Source organism: Gadus chalcogrammus, chromosome 1 (genome assembly GCF_026213295.1).
Source record: "Gadus chalcogrammus isolate NIFS_2021 chromosome 1, NIFS_Gcha_1.0, whole genome shotgun sequence".
NCBI lineage: Eukaryota > Metazoa > Chordata > Actinopteri > Gadiformes > Gadidae > Gadus > Gadus chalcogrammus.
The window spans coordinates 12172470-12197469 of NC_079412.1; the positions used below are offsets into that span (position 1 = coordinate 12172470).

At 46.3% G+C, this 25000-nt stretch overlaps 2 protein-coding genes across 4 annotated transcripts in view; one reads left to right on the forward strand and one right to left on the reverse strand.

The window, feature by feature from the left end:
* Positions 1 to 11877, forward strand: part of slc2a4rg (SLC2A4 regulator) — a 36463-nt gene extending 24586 nt beyond the window's left edge. The window contains exons 4-9 of one of the 3 annotated variants that reach the window (XM_056589860.1): positions 232 to 467; positions 3969 to 4069; positions 6719 to 6992; positions 7576 to 7701; positions 8129 to 8256; positions 9399 to 11877. In XM_056589860.1, the coding sequence (XP_056445835.1) occupies positions 232 to 467; positions 3969 to 4069; positions 6719 to 6992; positions 7576 to 7701; positions 8129 to 8256; positions 9399 to 9507 (974 nt within the window). In that variant the 3' untranslated portion in view covers positions 9508 to 11877. Of the gene's footprint in view, positions 1 to 231; positions 468 to 3968; positions 4070 to 6718; positions 6993 to 7575; positions 7702 to 8128; positions 8257 to 9395 lie in introns of all 3 variants that reach the window. The other 2 variants (XM_056589850.1, XM_056589870.1) reach the window with 2 other exon arrangements.
* Positions 11878 to 19095: 7218 nt separating this feature from the next.
* Positions 19096 to 25000, reverse strand: part of zbtb46 (zinc finger and BTB domain containing 46) — a 19874-nt gene continuing 13969 nt past the window's right edge. The window contains exons 3-4 of the mRNA XM_056604901.1: positions 20980 to 21155; positions 19096 to 20490 (exon numbers count right to left, since the gene is read on the reverse strand). Coding sequence (XP_056460876.1) covers positions 19939 to 20490; positions 20980 to 21155 — 728 coding nt within the window. The 3' untranslated portion in view covers positions 19096 to 19938. The remainder of the gene's footprint in view (positions 20491 to 20979; positions 21156 to 25000) is intronic.

The following is a 25000-nucleotide window of genomic DNA, read 5'->3' on the forward strand; positions in this document are numbered from 1 at the left end:
TCAACACTTTTTTTGGAAAATATGCAGTGGGCATCTGCCTTTGAATGTTTTCAATTTCTTTTTCGAAAGAAGATCTGAAACGTGATAATTTTGCAAAGTTTTGTACATTTTCCAGTGGCTCAACATTATTTCTCTTTTGATGCTCGCTCTGCATGTATAATTACTGAGCACGGCCAATTCTCCCCATGCTTGCTCCGAAACCACAGTCCACCATGTGTGCATATCTTCCAGCTGCAGTACCTGAGCCGGCCTGGAAGGAGGCGCTGTCTGCGAGCTACAGCAGCTCCACCAGTGGCAACTGGAGCTGGGACGCCAGCGACCAGTCGGTGCCTTCCACGCCGTCACCTCCGCTCTCTAACGATGCCAACAAGAGCTTCCTGCTCTCCTCCCAGGGAGAAGACGTCAACGAGGACGGGCCAGAAAGCACGCACTTCCTGTTCGAGGACCCCATACCCCGGAAGCGAAAGGTAAACAGGGAAACATAGCCCTGAACGCACCTTGCTGTGTACATCAGGATATTCTAAGTACTCTAATACGGTCAATTTCGTGAGACCATTGATTAATTGATTGAAAATGTCATCTTCAATTTTTCCCTAAAAGTGTTTCAAGTGAACCCCCCCCCCCCCCCCCCCCCCCCCCATGAAGGCCTTTTGGCTTGTAGCGACCCGGGCTTGATTCCCACCTGTGGTCCTAATTCTACACATCTTTCCCTCTTATCTTCAACCCTCTTTCCTTTCACTCTTCAGTCTCCTGTACATAAAATATTTACAAAAAGAAATAAGATACACTCTATTCCTTTTAACTTTTCCTTTTCCCATCGGGAAAGTCCCGGGATAACATTCATGAATCGTGATCCCAGCGTGTTTCAAGATCTTCACGCACACACACACCCCATCCTGCATCCTTTGTGTCCCAAGAAGTGATGGATGGACGTTCTCTCCCTTCCTCATCCTCCCTCTCCTTTTATCTCTGCTCCACTCCTCCTGCTAACCACACAGCTGTCGGCCAAGTCAGGCTGGTTTTAGGTATCAAGAGTCTTTCTGCTCTGCTTGCGATCATCACTTGAGGAGGAAACTGAGAGGGTTTAGATGAGAACAGAACCGGGGGGATACCCATCCACCCGGGACTGAAGGAACAGAGGAACATAAATCTGTATGTGTGTGTGTGTATGTGTGTGGGGGGGGCGTCTGCGTAGATGTGTGTGTGTGTGTGTGTGTGTGTGTGTGTGTGTGTGTGTGTGTGTGTGTGTGTGTGTGTGTGTGTGTGTGTGTGTGTGTGTGTGTGTGTGTGTGTGTGTGTGTGTGTGTGTGTGTGTGTGTGTGCATGCAGAGATGAGTGGGTAAGGTAGACGGTGAGAGAGGATGCTGGAGGCAGGGGCGCGCAACACAGGCTAGCTTGCTACACTGCGCTGGCTCACAAACAGACAGGCCGACGAGAGCATGGCTCCGCCGCGGCAGGGAGTGTGTGATCTCTCATCTCGCTCGTGTGGTGGTGCCGGCAGAAGCGTATTACCCAGCATGCACCGGCAGTCCCCCGGGGCCCTCTACCGTTAGCTGGCTAGCATCGTATCAGCAGATAAGCACACAGGAAATGACATGAAATTGAATGGTAAAGTTCAACCGTGGAGTACACATGTGTGGCACGGGCGAGCTAACGCATGCTAACAACCTTTTCTTTGGGGCTAACTTCGCGCAGCGGTCGGCACCCTGTGAGTCCTAAGCCCCCAATTAGCTGCTGTGCATTTTGGGAGGAAGGCGGTGTGATTGTGTCAGTGGCTGAGGACTTATAAGAGGATTAATAAGCGGGAGTAATCGTCAGCCTTTACTGAAACTTCATCGAGAGGCGGGAAAATAAAGCTTGCCTTCTAAGAGCTCCCTGATTGTTTTGGATTAAAGTTTCCTCGTAATGTTTTTTTTTTTTTTAAATACTGGAGCTTTGTGGTGGAGTGGGGAACTGGGCTTCTAACAAAGTTTATATCAACGGCACAATTTAAACTGCTCTAATACTCACTAGTTTACATGGTGCCCTTACACAAGAGAGAGAGAGTAAGAGAGAGAAGGAGAGATCAGCCCTGACAGAGAGAGCCTACTAGATTAATGCAGGAGAGGGTTGACTATAGTCAGGGATAAAAAGCTGTTTCACGCTCTCTTTTACTCTGTGTATCACTCTCTCTTGCTCTCGGCCTCCCTTGCTCTCTCTTGCTCTCTCCCTTTCTTGGTCACACTCTTTCATATCTCTCTCTCTCTCTCTCTCTCTCTCTCTCTCTCTCTCTCTCTCTCTCTCTCTCTCTCTCTCTCTCTCTCTCTCTCTCTCTCTCTCTCTCTCTCTCTCTCTCTCTCTCTCTCTTTCCACCTCTCCACCTCATCTCCCCTCTCTCTACCCCTCAACCTCTATTGGCTGGAGACAGATGAAAGGTAATGGGAATCCACACCCACTGTCTTTCATTAGTGCTGGAGCGGGTTGCTGCCTGCCTGCGCCCGGACGGCTGCCAGCCCCAGATACCATTTTCTGGAAAAGTAGTGTCGGAGTAGAAGCAAACCACCCCTCCCACACACACACACACACACACACACACACACACAAACACGAATACACACATGCACACAAACACACAAATACACACACACACACATGCACAGAACCACACACAAACAAACACACACACACACACACACAAAAGCACACACACACGCACATGCACACAAACATACACAGAACCACACACACACAGAACCGCACACACACACACACACACACACACACACACACACACACACACACACACACACACACACACACACACACACACACACACACACACACACACACACAAAGAACAACACACACACACATAAGCCCAGAAAGAAAAAGAACAGAAGGAAATATGTGAGGCAAGGAATGGTTGGAGGGAGGATTTTGTTGTTTTAATGAAGAAGATGAAAAAAGATAATAACATAGTATTAGAAATATTTGATGTAAGCTAAGACAGCATTCATCAGTGATCTTGTAGAGATGAAATCATGAGGAGGCCATGGTGTGCGTGTGTGTTTGTATGTGTGTGTGCGTGTGTGTGTGTGTGTCTGTGTTTATGTCTGTGTGCGTGCGTGCATGCGAGTGTGTGTGTGCGTGCCTGCGTGTGTGCGCGGGCGTGTGTGTGTGTGTGTTTCCTGAAGGCAGTGCCGGTAGATATGGGGTTAAAACAGCCGTGTCTGCAGCGAGTGCTCTGCAGCGTCTTGCTGTGCGATTCTGACATTGGAGCCGTGGGTGTGTGCGTGGGTGCGTGGCAGAGGCCGTCACAGCACTGATACTCTGCCATGCGTCTGTCAACGCACATGAGACGGCCGTGAGGTGAAGAGCGGAGTGTAGAATTTCCTCATTCTCTCTCCCTCTCTCCTTCTCTCTCTCTCTCCCTCTCTCTCTCTCTCCCTCTCTCTCTCCCTCTCTCCCTCTATCCACCCCTCTCTCTCTCATTCTCTCTCTCTCTCCCTCTCTCCCTCTCTCTCTCTCCCTCTCTCCCTCTATCCCTCTCTATCCCTCTCTTTCTCCATCTCTTGCTCTCTCACTATCTCTTCTCCTTCCCTGCCTCCCTCTCTCAGTCTCTGTATGAGCTTTCAGCAGACTGATATCAGGTTTCTATTTTTAAAGCCCTGCTGGTCTAATTCCTCTCTAATGTTTCGTAGTTGTGTGGTCCCTGGTCAACCAACGATCCCCCCCGCTATCTATATAAATACTAAATATACACTCTGAACCCCACTCTGAAACCCCTTGAATGTACAAATATTTACCCTTTATGTAAACCATGTATGCACTCTGTATAAACCTGATATATATATATCAACCGGAAACAATCTGCAACATATCTAAATGTTTGGCCTGGCTGAGCGGTGGAGGCTGTTGACCAGTAACAGTGGCCACTGCAGAGTCTTGTGTGTGTAACCCCAGGCCTGTGCTGTCCCTCTGTGCTTCAGAACTCCATGAAGGTGATGTTCAAGTGCCTGTGGAAGAACTGTGAGAAGGTCCTGAGCACTTCCTCAGGAATCCAGAGACACGTCCGCACCATTCACCTGGGGTAAGGTTCCATGACGCCGGCCCCCGGGGGGGGGGGGGGGGGGTTGCGCATCGGTGTGTGCAGGTGGGGTTGGATTGGAAAGAGTCACGAAAAGATGGTCAAATCTAAACAGTATGATAGAAGAGGATAGATTATTTTGTATCCAGTGATATATCCTGCTCCAAAAAGTTGCCAAAATACACATAAACATAATATATAATATTTATTCAACAAATCTCCTATTAAAATATTTGTGTATTCCTTCATGGTTTGCTTGAGTGCTCTTTTTCTTGAGTACACGTCTGCACCACAATCAGCTTTGCCTCATCTCAAATGTTGTCTCTCCATGCAAAATACACAGGTGTTGTTGATTGCTACTTTACTGTGGGTCTCGTGCTAAGAAGCAGTGAACACGTGTTGGTATTATGTCTGGATGACTTATGTCACTCGTTTTTCGAAAGTATCCAACCGAAAACATCTGAGGCCTCCCTTCTGGCCTCCATCCAAAGCCACTCCCCAAAACGTGCGACTAGCTTGCTAGCTTTAGCCATAGGTCTGTCTAGCCTCGTGGAAGACAACAGTCATGCGCAGTAATGCACTGATGGCAGACGGTGTGCCGGTAGAGGCGTAGGTATGTAGACATACCGATGGAGGCCTTCCCATCATTACATTGGGCCGAATCAAAGCATTGGACTTTCTTATTATTACAGGTGTGACAGCCATAGATACCAGATTTTCTTTTTCTCAAGAGCATTTGATTGATTGATATTGATGTATGGAGAATTTAAACTAATATGAAGAAAATTTTTGCTGTTATAAGTTGCCCACCATAGCTTTAAGCAGAAGAGAGATGCCTGCAAATAATGATCAGAGGATGCTCTTACTGCCCCCTGCTGTCAGAAATATATAACAGCACCACCCAAACAATTTACGTTGTAATGAGTTATACAATTTTCCGGATATTTCAAGTGAAAGGGATAGATAAATAGATAGACCATTGATTCAGATAAGCAATATGCCTATAAAAAGCTGATAGGCAGTTTCAGTTTAAATCCTTTTAAAGTAGCTGTTCAATAACTATATAACTATAATAATTTATATTGACTTATTTGTTATTTATTATTATAAGGATCATTCAAAGCTAATAGAATGAGGTGTGTCTTAATCAGCCTGTTTAGTAATGTGATCCACCACTGATTTGGAGTCATAAGGTCACATGACCTGGGCGCTATTGAGAAAAAATGCTGTATTTTCATAGAAATATTAATATATATGAATGGATCTGGCTTGCATGAAAGACATACTCCGTGAGCTACAGGGCCTCTCATTGAAACTTCAGCGGAGAGATATGTCACTAGTGGTGGGCCAGGCAATGTATGGAGTCACCGTCATCAGCGGCCTCTTAGGGTGCACTCACACTAGGCCATCTGGCCGTGGCCATGGCCGTTTTCACACCTTCACACCGTGCTCAAATCTGCCAGTGTGAGTGTGGCCAGTCTGGGCAGGCCAGGCCAACTTGGCCACTTGGGAGAGGTGTGCTGCTACCGTACGGGCCGCCACGGTACAGATGCTAATGAGCCGACACGCGCACACGCACGGCTACGCAACCTGAGCTGGATGACGTATAGTCCATGCGACGACCATGGACATAATAAAGGCGACGAGCCTTCTTTCCCATTAAATGGTAAACATGGCGTCAAGCGGTTCAACTGTTGGTTCACGTTGGTCCCATAGAGGAGTCGAGTGTCTGTTAGCCATTTGGGCAGACGATAAGCAACAGACTCAGCAAAGTGCGAACTGTGTTCTCTGTGTTGTTGTCCATTGTTGTTAAAACTCTGACTGGCGGCAGACTTTATTATGGTCCATGCAGCGGACGCTTGGTGATGACGTGTTACTTACGACGTGATGACGTGTGTACAAGAGCCTACCGTGGCCAGGCCACAGTTGCGACGGCCAACGGCCACGGCCAGATGGCCAAGTGTGAGTGCAGGCCAGAGAACAATGGGGCCAGTTGAGCACGGCTAGGTGTGAAAACGGCCAACGGCCACGGCCAGATGGCCTAGTGTGAGTGCACCCTGAGCTGTCAGCTGTTGGCGGGCTTTCACCGGCAGCAGTCCCCTTAAGTGCAGCGGTGGTGGTGTCGGTTGTCCCCAAGCTAGCCTAAGATTCATTCGTCTTCGATTTCTTTGTAAATCCGAAATTTGCGAGTAGGTTCCCCTGTTTTCTTCTAGACATGCAAAACATGCAAAACATGTAATACGAAATTGCGCGGGTCCAGCGGCTCTCCGATGTCTGATTTAAAGTGACGTTTAGGACATAGCGCCCCCACGCTTCAATGGTGAGGACAATAATTGCATGCAGGCCAGTATCTTTATGAAGATGATGAATCACCCTCATGCGCAAATCATACATTAAAAATAGCCACATTTTACACTTGATCCATGATTATGCAATACAAAAACAAAAAGGAAATGCATGGGAAAAAACAACATTTTGCCAATATTTTAGAGACCCCCCCCAAAATTTCAAAAGTCATGTTTTCAGGGGACCTCATGTCTCATTAAGGGGGGCTGAGACCCCCCTGGCCCCCCCGTAGTTCGCACCCTGTCTGTCTCAACGACCAGATAGGGCGTCGCATTCGATCCCACTGACACGGAGTCCCTCCTGCAGGCAGATGAGCGACTCGGACTACAGCGATGGCGAAGAGGACTTCTACTACACGGAGATCGAGGTCAACATGGACAGCCTATCGGAGGGCCTGTCCAGCCTCACCCCCACCTCGCCCACCACGGCCGGACCTCCGCCCGTCTTCCCGCCTGCACTAGCCCACATCCCCCGCTCCGAGCACATCTGCGTGAAGGGGGTCCCCGGCGACGCCCCCAGCCTGCTCAGCCAATCGGCCCCCTCCACGCTCTGCCACATCCGCACTGACCACGCCTACCAGGTAGAACGCGCGTATGACTTCAGATAAGATTTGTGCCTCATTGTTTGACTGTTTTTTTGTGTGTAGCGTGTTATCTATGTTTAGTGTAGGATTGTGGGAGGAACGTCTCTTTTTGGTATTAGCATTGTGAAGTGATGAATCATCATCCACCAGTCTCTCAGAAACCAAACACAGTGAACAGACTCTTTTGTTCTGCTTGCTATCTGCCCTCATGCTTTGGTAGTATAGATACGCCATTCTTAACACACACATATAAACACACACACGCCTACGCAACAATAATGAACCGTCTACTCTGAAACCCCTCTTCTGCTGATTCAAATGGTCCCTTCTACTCTATTTCAACCTCGCTCTCATATCCATTTCTCCCATTTCACTCACCCATCGCTAATGCCTAACCTCACCCGGCCGTGTGTGTGTGTGTCTCTATTTGTCTGCTTGTCGTCTGTGTGTGTGTTACCGTCCATGTGTGCGTGTGAATGCACATCTGAATGTGTGTGTTTGTCTGTGGCTGCATGTGTATGTGTTTGTGTCTGCGGTTCTGTTTGTTTGTGTGTGTCGGCATTTCCATCCATTCCTCCAGGCCAATGCCTTGGTCAGTGTCCCAGTGGCTTCAGAGCTGGCTGGCCCGGGCAGCAGCGCTGACACTGGGAACAGCACCAGTGTTTCATGGCTGCCCCCACCCGTTGCTTTTAAAGGCCTGCTTCCGGTGAGTCCGGCTTGCTCTCTCTCACTCTCTCTCTCTCTCTCTCTCTCTCTCTCTCTCTCTCTCTCTCTCTCTCTCTCTCTCTCTCTCTCTCTCTCTCTCTCTCTCTCTCTCTCTCTCACACACACACACATTCTCCCCCCTCTCTCTTTATTTATGGCACTGTCATCTTCACTCGACAGTTGCTTCTCTGTCCTGTGTTTCCTCTAATATCCTGCTTACAGCTCTTGGTTGGTTGCGTTCTCTAACCCTGCTTTTTGCTCTGCTTCTTTCCTGCTTCATCCCCCCATTGAATCTATCGGCCCGTCGTGTATGAAACCTCTTGTTGTGTGCAGCGTACAGAGTTTGTATACCGCATACTGTTTCCTTGCACTCCCTGGGTGGGCTGTGAATGACCATGACTCAATGTGACCTCTCTTGAAACGTCCAGGGTCCATTAAGTCATGTCCGGGCTGTGAGCACAGGGGAGCGTAGGCAAGCTGTGCCCGGCGCCAACACCACTGTCAACAAGACCCACGCTCTGACAACACCGGCACCCAAAACAGCCCTGGGAACCAGGTACACACACCTACTGACAACTCTCTGCACTGCTCTTTCTGTGTGTGTCATGTGTGTGTGGTTGTGCATGTGTGTGTGTGTGTGTGTGTGTGTGTGTGTGTGTGCGTGTTAGGGCCCGACCGATATTGATTTTTGAGTGCCGATGCCGATGCCGATTATTTTCCGAGAGAAATTACGATTACGATTTAATCGGCCGATTAAAAAAAAAAAATATATATATATATATATATATATATAAAACGTAGTTTTTGATACCTTAAATATACTTTAAACACTTTTGACGAATATGTCAATTGAATGCAGAACCTTTGAGTGTTTTAGAATACATTTACAGTCAAAAATGAGTGTAATGTAAAATGTAAAATAAATAACTAACTCCCAATGTGCTGCGCTCGTGAGCAGTGACTAACACGTGCGTGCTGAGCAGTATGGTCTCACCGTTAGAGTCTACAGTATAACAAATTAACATGGCCTGGGACCTAAAGAAAAACAGGCACAACATGCTCAAACAACGCGTCTTGTGTACATTGGTGAGGTGAGCGCGCAGCTGCCTGAGCAAGCGTGCTTTCATGTTGTACGGTAAAATTCAATCTCCTCTTTTTTACTCCAGCTAAAGTTGTTAGTTAGCCAGGCGAGTAGGAGCGCAATCTGCAGGATACTAAGCGCAATAACATTTATAAAAAAAAAAAATAAATAAAAAAAATAGGTTGTAATCGGCGTCTTTTTGGCCGATGCCGATTATTTTCAAAAAGGCTATAATCGGCCGATTAAATCGGCAGGCCGATAAATCGGTCGGGCCCTAGTGCGTGTGTGTGTGTGTGTGTGTGTGTGTGTGTGTGTGTGTGTGTGTGTGTGTGTGTGTGTGTGTGTGTGTGTGTGTGTGTGTGTGTGTGTGTGTGTGTGTGTGTGTGCGTGTGTGTGTGTGTGTGTGTGTGTGTGTGGTTGTGCATTTGTGTGTGGTTGCCTGTGGGTGTGTGTGTGTGTGTGTGTGTGCGTGTGTGTGTGTGTGTGTGTGTGTGTGTGTGTGTGTGTGTGTGTGTGTGTGTGTGTGTGTGTGTGCATCATGTGCATGCGTGTGCAGCTGTTCACATGTGTTCTTAAGTGAGTGGGCTTACCTTGCCTTCTCTGTTGTTGCCAAGGAGACCCCGAGGGGAGGCGAAGAAGTGCAGGAAGGTGTATGGCATGGAGAAGCGTGACATGTGGTGCACAGCCTGCCGCTGGAAAAAAGCCTGCCAGAGATTCACCGACTAAAAGGCCACCCCCCTTGCTTCATCGAGATGGTCTCCTCCATGATCCAGAGCCACAGTGAGGCGGACTCCTCCAACGAGGATATGGGGGTGGTGGAAAAAGAGAAATGACTTGACTATGAAGCTCTCAGCACTGCTTCCCTACAGCTTTTGTCTACCCACTGCGCTGGCTTCAAACACAACAACAAAACCAACGGAATTACAACTGGTGGGTTAACACGCGCTCAAGAAAAAAACTAAAAAAACCTAATGTATGTTTTTTCAGAACTGAGAGATTTGTAATCTGCTGGCCTTGATTCATGACAGTTTGAAGACTTAAAGATAAGCTTTTTTTCATATATTCATGTGATCACCAGGATCGTGTTTAAGCTACTGTTAAGGTGGGGTTGGGGTGTAGAAAATCTTGTGGGGTTAAACCCACTTTGCTCCATCAGCATCTTTGAGGATATACGTTTGTCTGTTTGTCTGTTTATTTGACAGCAGATCTACCAAAGGCAATCATTAATCAAAATCTTGTTACAGCCAGTTCAATTTCAATGCCCATCTGTAAATAGGCAGAAAACACGGCTAAGAACCTCTACTTCCCCTCTTTTATTTTTTTGGAATAAGCATTAACAGTAGAAAAAACAACTATCTTCAACTTCCACCGTCTGACATTATTTATGTCTGACTCCATAATGTGAGATATGTGCTTCCTGTATAGGAAACAATCAAAAGTTCTGCGCGTTGTACATCTGTCATTTGCATAAATGCACGTAAAAAAAAAAAAAGACAACAAAAAAAACGCTCACACAAAGTGGTACAAAAAGTTTCTCTTTCGTTTTTCGTTTCTAATCAAACATGTTTAAGACTATCCACTTTTTATTTCGTAGCTGTAACCTAGATATGCACCTTGAAGAATTATGTCTTCTCTCAGTATCACTGTAACCACAGCATACTCCCGGAAGAGTGGATCTCAACCTTCTTATTTTCTGCAACTAGTTGCCGTGGTAACTGGTGGTTGCACTGTGCAATCTGTAGGATTGCAATACGTGATATTGTCTCTTGCTTTGAGTTGATTCGTTAGTGTTTAAACAAGTCTTCAGAGGCGTGCGCCTGCGTGCGTGTGTTTGATTTTGTGTGTATGTGTGTGTGTGTGTGTGTGTGTGTGTGTGTGTGTGTATGTGTGTGTTTGCGTGTGTGTAACTCACACAGCAAACTTGCTATCAGGTCGATCTCCCCCGAATCACTGACTAATTGCTGATAGATCCAACAGCTCACATTCAAACATGTTTAAGGCGTGTAGGGCCTTCAGCGTATGACACATTATGATGGCACAAAGCCATTATAGGGCACTCATCATGTATTAAAATAACCACGATTGGACCGAACAAGAATTGTAACTGTCTTTCAGAATTAGGATGGATGGAGGATTTTAGCAACATAATTATGGCAGTTACGGTCACACAATCACCTTTCCCTGAGGCATTTCGTTTTATATTGTGAGCTTGAAAGCATTCCTGTCCTACAAATGTATCAAGAAAATCAAGTCGTTCTGTCCTGTTACAGTAATCACTGCCCTCTAGTGGATAATAGTCAGGTTACACAATGCATTTTACTCAATAATAAGTTGCCTCTCAACTCGAATAGCTTTCAATATTGATGTGACTGAAAGTCATGCCGCATTACTTGTGCCGCATAAATACACAGGTGCACGCACACACTCAAACAAACAAACAGACGGACACACATACATGCACACATACACACACACAAACAAAAAAATACAGAGTGCCTGTTTCTTCCTATTTGTTAACTTTTGTAAAAGATAAACATATGACTGCAGAACGATTTGGCTTGGCAATATAACCTCTCTGTTGCCATAGGGACGCCTGCGCTGCAAGCGAAATGTGTCCAGCGCAGCATCATTGGTGACTTGTCAACCCTTCCAATACATCCCAAGGGAAGACACGCGCCTCGTTAGCTTGGATGCTAATAGTGGTCACAAACTGGCGTATATAGTTAGACTTTAACAAATACCAGTCTTTTCTTGTTTGGTAAACCAACGTTTTATTTACATTTTGGGCTTTTTTTCCTTGAAAATAAAAAAAAGTTTATTTGCCTGTAAAGAATAAATCCCAGTGGAATCTCAGATAAGCTAGGTTCTGCTCGCTATCTTAGTGTGAAAACAGTCTACAGGTATATTCCGGTCAAATTCACAAAGTGCCAATGACAAGAACATAGAAAAAGGAAAGGTGTGTATATGTACCTAATAAAATTGCACTAACTTGCACTGCGCAAAGTCATGTTTTTATACATGGGAATTTTATAAAAACATTTTGAAGTAAAATGGAATTTCTTTTTTCATTTGTTTTTGTTTAGTTCTATCGGGAAATGTTGGGGGGGGGGGGGGGGGGGGGGGGGGGGTAAATCACTGCCTGATGGGGCTTCAGGGATGCGGGAGGGAGGGGGTGTCGGGGTGATGTGTTTTACCCTGTGTTGCACTCTGTGCTGAGGATGGTTTTCGACAGAACCTAGTTTGGTGGATAAGATGCTGATTAAAGTGTTGTGGGTGTGTGCCTGTTGGGTGTGGTACGAGCAGGAGAGTCAGAGTGGCAGCAGTGGGAAGCAATCGGCGTCACTCGGTAGTACATCATGATAGGTGCTCTGTAAATGCCGGGAGTCTCCTGAAGAAGACCCTTTGACTCCCTCCTGTAAAATAAGTAATATCTTCCCCTAGCCTCTATTCTGCTTGGAGTGAGTCTAGCTGTGGTGGTTGGTGCAGTGTTTGGCGACCAGTGTCCCAGTGTCCCTCCCGTTGTTGTTCATTGGTGTTGGTGTTCCTGAGGTTCTCTAGAATGGCCGACCGAGGTTCTCTTTCTGTCTCTCTCTCCATCGCCAGTTGAAAAGCACTTTACAATTTTTTCCATCAGCAGTTGCAGAGATCGGTGCTTTTATCGGACGTTCGCACGCGTGCAAACTGTTTCAGGTCCATGGTCTCTGCCTACCATCGTTTTCTTTTTGAGTGAATTGCACTAAAATGGCCGCCACAGTCCACCGGTCCGGGTGCTTTCGTCCTCAGGTGTGCTTAGGAACGCTTGGTCAGAGAGAACTCTGGGGTAAGACAAAAAATAGTTTGTTCTTGAGAATAGAACCACAAAAGTGACGAACGACCGAATTAAACGCTGAACCTAAACGTTTGGGCGAGTGGGAGCAGTGCCAGTTTGAAACTCACATCATGTTGGAGGTCAGAGGTGGAACTTGGAGGTGGCGTGGAGATGCCAGAACAGGGAACAAGTTTCAACTCTGAATGAGTGGGCCTGGGGGAATTGGGCACTGGCAGGTAAAGAGTAGTGGGATATAGACTATTATAGATTATTATGTTGTTAGATGGATTTGTAGTTGCAGGGCTTTCCTATATAAACACATCATATAGACACATCCGTGATGGCTTGTTTTCTTACTTTTTATCTGTGATGTTATATCTGTTAAATTAAAACAAACTGTTTTACAGCATAAGTTAGTCGCATAGAAAATTTTCCTCTGTGTGTGTATTTTAAGGCAATTTCCAAGCTATAGTAAACTTGTAAAGACGCAAATGTAAATTGTAGCTTAGAGGCAAGTGGGAGAAGACAACAACCGGTTGAATGTAAAGCGTAAAAAAGAAAAGATTGTGTGTTTATTTCCCTTGTTATTATGCTGGCTTCTGTTATCATGAACCTGTAGCGCTTCCTGACTTTACTATCAAATCACACACACACCAGCAAGAGACCCACCGCCACATTTCGTAATCAACATACACACACACACAACAATGCAGTATTCAGCTTCAAATCCTACTTTGTGCAATGATATGGTTTAAAAAAAATTGAACAACTAACCTGAGCTCATGGCTTATGGCTCCTGCAGATAATCGTCATGCCTTTTCCATGCCAAATGTCAGATATGTCATATTTGTATTATTTTCCGTTATTGTAGTCGGTGTTACTTGTGCTTTTTTCGTGTCAAAGTTTATGCCAGGCAGGTTCATGTTTTGGCCTTCTGGGGTCTGTCTTGAGGACAGTGGTTTAGACCGGGTGTGAATATCTGTCCTGCCTCGCACATTCCAGCAGACAGCAAAGCCTCGGCCGTCATCCGTATTGTGTCTACGACCGAATCCTACGTGTTAATGTCTCCTGTGATCTTCTTCACTACATTTCTAGACCCTGTACATTTACTCCCCTGTTCCGTCGTTTGCCTCCTGTCCTGTGCTGCTTCACCGCTACCCCCCTACCCCCCATCCATGTGTCTATACAGTTAATTAAGCTAATTATACCCTTGAAATGTGCATCATTGAAAAACAAAAAGAAAAAAAGCTTTCTCTTTTCCCAAATACGAGCTAAGATAAGTTAAGAGAAGTGGATGTTGCTCTCCTGAGTGTCAAGGTTCTGTCGTTGTGTACGCCAACCGGCGCCCTTTCAGAGCGACAGGGATCAACAAAGGCAGCTCCGCCGCCCGCCTCTTGCTTCCACTCCACTGCTGAGCTCCACAATCCCCTATTTTGCATTTCTGTTTGTTTGTTTGCGTACGTCGTCTATGTCACGCTGTCTTCTGTTGATTTCTATCTCTGCTTGCCGTGTCCATACTGAGCCCTGTTAGCGGCTGTTGTGAAAGCCTTTGCTTCTCATTGATTGATTGATTGATTGACATGCAAAATTGTTATCATGCATGTTTAGCCTCGCTTGTTTATGTTATTTTCTTTATCATTTTTTTTTCCCTCCATACTTTTTTTTCTTTATTCTTTTAAGAGATAACACTGAAGGTTTTTAATGTGTGTGTTTGCTTGTGTTCTGCGTGTGTCCACGCTTGCCTTTACAGCAGCAATCAGCCGTTGATCATATAAAATGATCCCCGTTTTCCATTCACCATGCTTCGTGGCTCCGTGATGCTATGCTATGGGAGACAGAGAGGGAAATACACACAGCTTCAGCATTAGGCCGCGACCGCTGGGGGGGGCTATCCACTCCACAGCCCCCATACATACACACACACATAAACACATGCATACACACAGGAAGCATTTTCTTAGGAATGATGCCCTCAAGGATAGTGTGAATGGCAGGCCTGTGAGAAGTGCTTGGGAAGATGGATGACCTTATATGGACATGTGATGATGATGCTGGCCATGTGATCGATGTGATGTTATGTAAAATGTCATGGAGAGAAAATAAAAACGTGAATGGATGAAGTGGGTGCCTTTTGGTTGTGTTTATTTCATATTTAGTGACGCTGAACAGCATATATATTTATGTGTAACTATACTGAGAAAATTATATATCAGTGGAGAAAAGAAATATGATGAGTTGTACTTTATTCATCCCAAACGGGTATATTTCTGAATAGGAATATGTCATTGGATTGGAAGAATAATTAGTGTCAGTGTACTAACTTGAATTTAATATAAATTAATGAATGGATAATTTATACTCATATTTTTTATTTATTCCATTTTTTTCAAGGATATTTCACATCCCCTATTATAACTTAGGCAACTTAAGGATCATAAAATGGACGCCACACATGGTAACTTCTTTACAGCAGCAATTTCAAAATTTATTGAGACTGATTGGTTTTTTGCAAATAAAAGTCAAGCTAACTTGTCCACCACACATGAAGTTCAAAACAGGCTTGAGAGACCTCTGAGGGTCCAAGCCAACACCGACAACAGAAGGCTTGTGGTTGACCGTAGAAATATTTTTTTAAGTGATTAGTATTCGCAACCCAAAAAAATATTTGCACATGGAGCAATTATTCTGCCCAAAAAAACAAAACAAGTGTAAAAATGGGACAGTGTTTTTTGTAGTTTTTTTGTAATTATTTAACACATTTTGTTACAAACACAGGTTAATGTCCATTATCGATATAAATTCAGTGTCAATATTGAACAATATTATTCCAAACCAAAAAAAATACCTTGGGCTGCGAATGTGACCCTTTACAAATAAAAGACACACCGCCAAACCCAAGAAAATAAATAATATATAATAGTAATATAAATTCATATATATGAAGGTATACACACATCACTCTTAAAAGAAGAAGATAATCTGAAATAACAAACGAAAAAAGATCAGATTTGAAATATAGTATAATATAGATATACCCATATCTATGGCTTCATGATTTGCACGTGGTAAGCGATAAAGGCAAAATCAGGGATTGCAAAAAAAATTACACAATGTCTATTTAATACCCATAGTCTGCAGAGATTTTAAAAAAAGCAAACAGTTCCAGTTTGGCATTGTGTGGAATAATATAGTTGTAGTTGTCTGCGGATGACTGAAAAAATTGCGCTTTGGTATGACGAAATGAACACAGGCATGCAGTTAAGAGCACAGAATAAAGGGCACAGAGTGTCATCAAAACACCAGATAGGAAGAAACTAAATAAAAAAAACGAGCCGGTCCCTTATTTTTTTCTATTTTTCTCTCTCTCTCTCTCTCTACAATAACAACAACAACAACAACAACAACAACAACAACAACAGTCTTTCCTCCAGAAGTTTGCATCTTTGATCGGATTCATCGTTTCATCCCAATAATCTCTTCTTTCCATCCATCGATAACCAAATATTAATTTATATATGGATGCACACAAGCACAAACACACACACACACACACACCCTCTCTCTCTATCTCTCTCTCACTCTCGCGCTCACACACAGACCAGATGTAGGTGAGATGTCATTGAGGCACATATTGTTTGGGGAGGAAGGGAGGGGGCCAGGGAGAAGGAGGGGGGGGGGGGGGGGGGGGTTGATGGTGAACATTTTCCTGAAGTTACAACCCAGCATGAGGAAGAGGACGTACAGTAAAGGCAGTGAGGAGGATGACACAGGGGGTTCGGGATGGGGTGGTGGTGGTGGTGTTGGGTGGGGGGGGGGGGGGGTTACATGAACACACAGCACCACGGGACGCGGGATTGGTCACGGACTCTCGGATCCCAAATCTTACTGTCAAACATTCAGAAAAAAACATCCTACCCATTGGTTGGCTTCTTCCCTATAAAACTAGCAGTATTCTGTCAATGGGCCAAGCGTCACCACAATAAATAACCGACATAAAAAAACACTTGAATAAGGGCTGTCGTCAGGCAAGAAGAACAAAGTGTCTCGTTGTGACAGTGACTGTGAGAGTGGCCTGGTGGCCACTAACGTGTTCACAACACACACACGGTTCCACTGAGGGACCACGGATGCATCACATGGCCCCTGAATGTCCATGTGCCAGAACTCGAAGTGTATGCAACACTAGGACCCAGAGCATGTCGATCCAGTGATGGGCGTGTTATCTGAGTGCTGTATTTCTACGCCTTCAGTCAGTGCTTCCTGAATTTGTTCCATTTGAGGTGTTACGCAATGATGAAACATCTAGGGTCTGTGAAATCGCATTTTAGGTTTTTAGGATGCAGTCTTCATAAAATAGCAGGTCTGTTCAACCGCAGCGCTTCATAACACACACAGTAATACAATAACGTGCACTTTATAAACTGTTACAAATGGTGACATATTTCAAATTAAAACCTCAAAACAAATGACAAAAAGCTATTAACCACAATAATTAATTCAAAAAATTACCTGCACACACATACATACATACACGCACAAACATACACGCTCACACGCGCAGATAAGCACACACTGAAACAAAAGCACTTCATGTATACAAGGTACTTGATTGTTTTTGGTTTGATGTTGATCAATTAGAGTACATCTTCGATGCAAAAGCGCGTTTCTCAATGTATGATAATCAATATCGAACAGATACCTTTGAAAATTCAAATTATTTCCCTCGGTAGAAAATATGCAATTACGACTGAAAAAGCGTCAAACTGGCACAATAAAAGGTTGATAAAAGCCCTATGGCTTGCTGTCCACAACAAGGCAAAGTATAAAAGCTCTTTATTCTTATACAAGATAGAAAATATCAAAAAGAACACACGATAAAGCTTAGCATCCAGCACTTCAATCATAATCATTAATTATATAAACAGCAACAACAGCAACAACAGTAATCAAAGTTCTGATAGTTTTAATATCATATCGACCGCCCTATTTTTGAATTGTCATAATCAATCTCTTGCCAAAAAAAACAAAAAAAAGATTCATTAGGAAATCAATAGTGACTTTAACACTTATTTGACAAACAACATCCAGCCAAACCTCACCCACAATCTCTCCTTCTGTTTCACCCCACGCAGACACAGTGACTACCAAAGCAGGGAGTCACATGTTTGACTTGAGTAAAACATTTATCAATAAATAGCGATTAAACCAAAGAAACTAATAATACAAGAGCAAATTAACTTTACACAATTCACTAAGATCAAACATGATGGAGATTTTTTGCCAAAATGTCTACCTCTTTTTTTTATACATACAAAATCTCAGTAAAGGGTGTCCAAGGTCCAAGGAAATTGGGAGAAAAAAACTGCATATTCCACTTTTTAAATTGAAATGATAAAACTGACCAGAGGGCAATGTGGTTAAGGAAGAAAATCAGGTCCTCTTTTTGACATCAGAGACTCTGCTTCCCAATCCATACACACAACCTGACCTCCTCCAGACAGGCCTCAGAGAGAATGAGAGAGACAGGGAGAGAGAGAGAGAGAGAGAGAGAGAGAGAGAGAGAGAGAGAGAGAGAGAGAGAGAGAGAGAGAAAAAGCGAGAGAGAGACACACAGAGAGATACAGAGAGAGAGAGACAGAGGGAGGCAGAGAAAGAGAGAGACAGAGAGACAGAAAGAGAGAGAGACGGAGACAGAGAGACAGAGTAGTTGAGGGTAGAGTTGCAGTTGTATAGGATTATGTTGGATTCTATGTATTATTGACTTGATATGTTATCTCGAATGAAGGGTTCCTGTTGTTAGATAATAGCTAGATCATGCAACGTTTGTTGCTGCATAGAGCTTGAAGATCACTCTCTCTCTCTCTCTCTCTCTCTCTCTCTCTCTCTCTCTCTCTCTCTCTCTCTCTCTCTCTCTCTCTCTCTCTCTCACACACTCCTTCTCTCATTCTCTCCCTCCGTTAAACCTCCCCAAACCAAAAAGAAAAAAGAAATGTATGTACATCCGTCACACCCCTCCCGTATCTTCTTGTAACATTGGTCGCTAGAAATGTGTGGAAACATCAAACAAAAGATTCAGGTCCATCACTTAAAAGGCATAGGCTATATGAACAGCAAACTGCATTCTGCAAGATCCAAGGTTGATTTTGTCACACGTCATGATAACAGTCAAGAGGACGTAAGGTATCCTCCTAAAAGGTAGGTGTGGTCACCAGGTTGTCTAGGTTTAAGTAAAGATTGGATCCAAAAATTGTAAACCGTGGGTTAAGGGGGTTAAGGGGGGGCGGGGGGGGGGGGGGGGGGCAGGGGGAGGAGCCTTAACTGTGGTTAAAGTGCAAGTCTGTGGCAGTTGGGCTATGCATTGGAAAGAAGATGTAGCATCGGGCATTTCGCCATGACGCACGCAGCGTTGCAATAGATTCAAAAGTAGAGTCCCTTAACTTAAACAGACACCCCCATCCCCTACCCAGTACCCCCCCCCCCATACCCCACCCACACTCCACCCCATGGTTCCATCTGAAAAACAGAAAGAAAAAGTTGGAAGCTGATAGCATCCAGACGCTCTTCCTCTCTCTTGCTCTCTCTCTCTCTCTCTCTCTCTCTGTCTCTCTCTCTCTCTCTCTCTCTCTCTCTCTCTCTCTCTCTCTCTCTCTCTCTCTCTCTCTCTCTCTCTCTCTCTCTCTCTCTCTCTCTCTCTCTCTCTCTCTCTCTTTCTCTGCACGCCCACCGGCACCAACGTCTTGTCTTCCAATCCTTGGTTTCCATGGTGATTGTGACAGCAAACCAGCAAAAAAAGCTGTGGTCCAGCCAGGTCCTTGGACGAGTCTATTACATATTTCCAAATTTCTCACAAACAGTAGAGTACAAAACGATGGTACTCTGGCTTGATCCCCTTGGAACACGGAGGAAAAGGAAAGTGAAACCATAGTAGACAAAAGGAACACTGCATCAGAAGAGGATAAGGAGGTAAGCAGGAGAAGTCTGTCCCGAAAGCCATCGTCAGTCCCTCTCCTTCCAATATGGCCGTCACATCCCTAGCTCAAGGTTGCTATGTTGTGTTGCTGTGTGTGTCGAGTGCATGTAAGTACATGTGTGCACGTGTCTCTGTGTCTGAGTGTGTGGGTGCGTGCGTGCGTGTGTGTGTGTGTGTGTGTGTGTGCTTGACTGTGTCACCCACAACGGTATCAGATGGTCGTTGCGCATCGCTCTACACATTCCCTGACCGCTGTCCGACCTGAGGAGGCCACAAAGAGGCCAGAGATCTGGGCCTCAAGAGGTCACGGCAGCAGCGATCACTTCAACTGCGGTCGGTGAAAGGGGCCAATCAGTGGCGGCGGCGTCTGGAGAGGCCCCTAGGAGATCCAGCCGAAGTCCTTCTCGCTGCCGTTGCGCGTCTCGCCCTCCGGCGCAGACGAGTCGCTCTCCTCCTTCTCATTGTCCTCCTCTGCCGCCTGCCGCGCCATCCCCGAGTCCTTCCACTTGCCCCTCCCCGCCGCTGGCGCCATCTCCTCCCCCTCCCCCTCCCCCTCCCCTTCGCCCTCCCCTTCGCCCTCCCCCGCCATCTCGCCCTCCATCTCCGCCTCCATCTCGCCCTCCGCCATCATCTCCTCGTCGCCGTCGCCGTCGCACTCGTTGGCCTGGTCGTCGTGGAAGCGGTGGTGGTCGCCGGGGTAGAGCTCCTCCTCTGGGGAGATGTCCCCGGCGCCGGCCTCCTCCTCCTCCTCTCCCCCGTGGTGGTGGTGGTGGTGGTGGTGGCGGTGGTCCAGCAGCGCCGCCATGCCCCTGCCGGAGCAGTCGGCACAGACGCCGTGGCGGCGGGAGCCGTGCTTGATGCCCACGCTGGCGGCCGACATGAACACCCGGCTGCAGACTTTGCACACGTACTTCTTGTCCTTGCTGTGGACCTGTTGGGGCAACGAAGGGGGAGGAGGGGGAGGAGGAAGAGGGGGCGTTGGAGCACGTGGAGCAGCACAGGTCGTTCAGAAACCCCCACAACATGCTTGGACTTTTTCATTCAAAGTACGCAAAACTCATTTCACTTGTTATTTCTTTGGTATTGGTTATTTTTTCACCAAAATGTAATGTTTGTGACTTACGCCATGTAAGCTTTAGGTGTGGTTGATGACAACTAACAAGCGATATATTTTTACTTATAATATGGAAAGTCGCAGTCGTGTTTATTTAACCTTAGCACAGTTCCCATCCTATCAAATAAGGTCAGCCGAGAGCAAACTATTCCCCCTGTGATATGACCTATTCACCTCGCGGATGCATCACATCTTATATAAGTATGATCGAACTGAAATGAACACCAAGCCCTTCAATAGTAAAGCACACGTCCTGAGTGATCTGCTGCCCTCTGCTGGTACACAGGAGAACTCCAGCGTGCTTACCAGTGTGTGTCGTTTCATGTGCTCCCGCCTGGTGAACTTCTTGCCACAGATCTCACAGGGGTAGGGTCTCTCCCCGGTGTGGGAGCGCATGTGCCTCTTCAGGATGCACTGGTGCATGGCCGAGAAGCTGCAGTAGGGGCACTTGAACTTCTTGCGGATCACCGTGAAGTCGTTCACTGTTGGCGGAGAGAGAGACAGCGAGAGAGAGGCAGAAAGAGAGAGAGGAGCAGAGAGAGAGAGAGAGAGAGAGAGAGAGAGAGAGAGAGAGAGAGAGAGAGAGAGAGAGAGAGAGAGAGAGAGAATTGGGAAAGGGAGTGGGTGTGGGGGGAGGGAGGGAAGAAACAACCGGTTAGCAATTAATCAAAATCCTTGCATTTAAATAAAATGCTGAAGTGTTCCTGCTGCATTTAAATTGACAGTATAGTGTAACAGCCTCATCAGTTCCCATGGCCATACTTATAACAGAAGGTTTAGTTGCCCTGACAACAGTTTTTCCCCCCCTGCATACAAAGACAAAGGGGGGGGGGGGAGGGGGTGGGGGATTGCAGGAAAGGTAAAGGAAATGTATGAACATCAACACAACAGCGGGGTGGCAAAAGGAAATACTGAAGCAAAACAAGGGAAACACAGCTAATATCATGTCCTAACCTTATACTGTGCGTTTGCGTACATTGCCAATAATCTCAATGTCTAGACATAAATGGCAGTGGGCTACATAAAGGGGATGGAAGTAGAGTACTGGTGTGTGTGTGTGTGTGTGTGTGTGTGTGTGTGTGTGTGTGTGTGTGTGTGTGTGTGTGTGTGTGTGTGTGTGTGTGTGTGTGTGTGTGTGTGTGTGTGTGTGTGTGTGTGTGTGTGTGTGTGTGTGTGTGTGTGTGAGCAGCATGTGTTTGTGCGTGTAAACATTTAAAGGAACACAGCACTGTCTTTATATTTCACAAGGACAACACGCACTACTGCTACCGTAGCAAGGTAGGGAGGGAGCACAGAGAGGGGCTTTGAGGTCGGACTAAGATGTGTTATATTTACCTCTGTCTTTAAATAGACACTGCTTTTTTTTTGGGACTGTAGACAGGATAATTAATCAGAAAGAAGAAGACATGCAGATACATGGAGAACAAGAAATGCATTGAAGGTTATGATCGCACTTTGGATTCAACTGGGAAATGGAAGAATGGGATTATTAGCACGCGCTCGACAAGTTCCTGGATGGGAAAGAAAAAAAACAGCGGAATCGTTTGATTCAGCCTCCGTCCCAATTTAATAATATTAAAAGCTATGCAAAGGAGCTGCTTTGATTAAGAGAGGATGTCTCTGTGAACAAAGAGGAAATACACAAAAGCAACTGCAAAATAGTTGTTTCATTTAATATTTACCCAAAAAATGAATACGGGAAAAATACTTCAATAGAATGTAAATAATTTGCCGTTTCACAAACATGACCCTAACCCAGAATCGACTGAGCTCCTTGTTAGTTCCTAGTTTTGGATCAGATTTCTTTTTCTCACAGATTAACACTGGAGCGGTTTCTCTAAACAGGTCTTCACTTCTGTTTCCGACACGCAAATCACAAACACATCGGCAAACCCTTTCTAAGCAAATAAAGGAAACGGTTATGTGAGCGATATGGACATTATGAGGACACACAATGACACACAGATCAAAGATGTCCCATGGTATCTATTGGGACATCAGTGTCTGTGGGGGCAATCTCCCATTAAAAGAGGGTACATCCTCTGGTTCACGAGCGACTGTTCTTCATTCATTCTCAGCGCAAACAGACTCTTAATTAATTCCCACTCCTTTCATGGCTCCTCGCTACAATAGGACTCATACTGGTCCATTTTCCCCCACTGCTGCCACTTTAGCTCCGAGGTCAAGGGTCAAGGAGAGCCAATTACTGTCCCGCTTTAGCAAATGCGTCGTATGAGCAGGACTCAGCAGATGTGGGTCAGAGAGCAAGGCACAGAGAGCATGGCTCCCCAACCCCCCATGCAGTATGGCTGTTTCTATTCTGTTGGCCGGCTTTGTGTCGTTCTCCCATCTGTAACGTTCTAAAGACACGTGCAGTAGGTAGGAGGGCGAGGGGAACTACAGACTACAAACACTAACGCTTCCTCCTGAGCCCATCCTGCGCGTTGGGCGTGTTCCGTTTTTCTTTTTGAATGCCGCTCTGCCTACTGTCATCTACAATGCCAAAATCAGGGTTTGGCCGTTGGAATTTATGGTAGTTTATGGCCCTCATACAGCAGGGCAATGCTGCTGACTTCCTGAGGGTGGTGCTGTTGTGTGAGCGGTGGGGCCGCAGGAACGCCTGACAGCTCTCCACCAGTAGTGTCGAGGCAGACTCTTTCATTCATTTAGTAAGTTTCAAGTGTTGAGTTTAGGAGAGTTAAGAATATTTGAGCGAGGCCCTCCTGTGTTGCACACAGTCGGGTGACCGGTAGAAGCATTCAACGTAATGGACGGCATTCGGTAAAAACATCATCGTACTGTACCTGATACCTGTGCTGAAAAAGGAGGAGGGGAGAACTTTCCAACAAATGGGATACGGGCATACATTTGTATTTTTGTATTTTTGTTTATTATTTGGTTTTTCAAAGAAGAAGTAGCCACACACATAATAATATATACTATACACTGTATCTAACCATGCCATTGGTCCACAGACTATGACGCGCATCGAAATGCTCCTGCGCATATCAGAACCCGGACGCTGGTTCTGTGCCTTCAATCCTATTAGGTCCTCTCAATCCAAACAGGAATTCTCTGAGGCTCCACACAGTAGGGGGTCTGTAACCCCTTTTCCCTGAGACACGTTCCTTGTAAAAGCCTCCATCTCTCTCTCTCCCTCACAGTCTCTCTCGCTCTCCCACTCTCTTTGTCTCTTCAGTACCAGCCCGGCTGGTCCTGAAAGGGTCCTGGCATGAGCCCCACCTGGCAGCACACCTTGACGTGCGTGGCCAGGTTCTTCTGGGTGCTAAAAGCCTTGGCGCAGGCTGGGCAGGTGTGTCCGCGCTCCTTGGAGTGCACCGAGGACAGATGGCGGTGCAGGTCGGTGCGGTCCCGGAAGTGCTTCAGGCAGTACATGCACTGCATCAGCTTCTTCTTGAAGTGGATGGTCTTCTCGTGGCGGTCGGCGTTGGACTTGAGCGTGAAGCTGGCGGGGCACTGGGCGCAGAAGTAGCGGGCAGTGGCGGTGGGCGTCGCCGGGTGCTGTGCCGCGCCGGGTGGGCGGAGAGCCTGGTGGTGGTGGTGGTGGTGGTCGATTTCGTGGTCGTGGTCGTGGTCGTGGTCGTGGCGGCGGTGGTGGTGGTGGAGTAAGAGAGGCTGGGGCAGAGAGGAGGGCAGCTGGCAGCCGGGGGGGCCGGCGTGGCCGTGCGTGCCCTGCATGTTAGGCCAGTCCAGCGACATGGCCATGAGAGACAGGGCGTGGCGGTACTCGTGCTCCCGGAGATGCTCCAGGCTGCTGAACAGCCGCTTGCACAGCGAGCAGGCTAACCTGGGCGCAGGCCGGGGGCCCGGCTCTGACAGGGCTTCAGCGGCTGATCCTGGCCCTCTGGCCTGCAGCCCCAGCCCTCCGCCCCCTCCCTGGGAGGGGGGCACGCGGTCAACCCCAGCCAAGCCGCCAGCACTGCCCCGGCCAGCCACCTGATCCCTCTCCATAGGAGACTGATCGTCTTCCAAGCCTGGGCGAGAGACATCGACCCAGGGACAGAGAGAGAATGGACATAGAGTTACATATAGTGGAAGTGCCAGTTCTAGGAATACCATAGACGTAGATCAAAATATACAATTGGCTTGTTTGTACCTGTACTGTATCCTTCGGTTTCTTCTTTATCCTTCATGTCTTCCTGAAATGAGACCAAAGCGTAATTTGTTATTCTTGTTATTTACACTGGATTGTATGGTATTGTATTGCTTTATTCAGGCAAGCATGGGTCAACTGGCTACGGCAAGCTGTGAGGGACAACCACTCCATCACATGTATCCACCATGCAAAACAGAGAAGAGGACATGC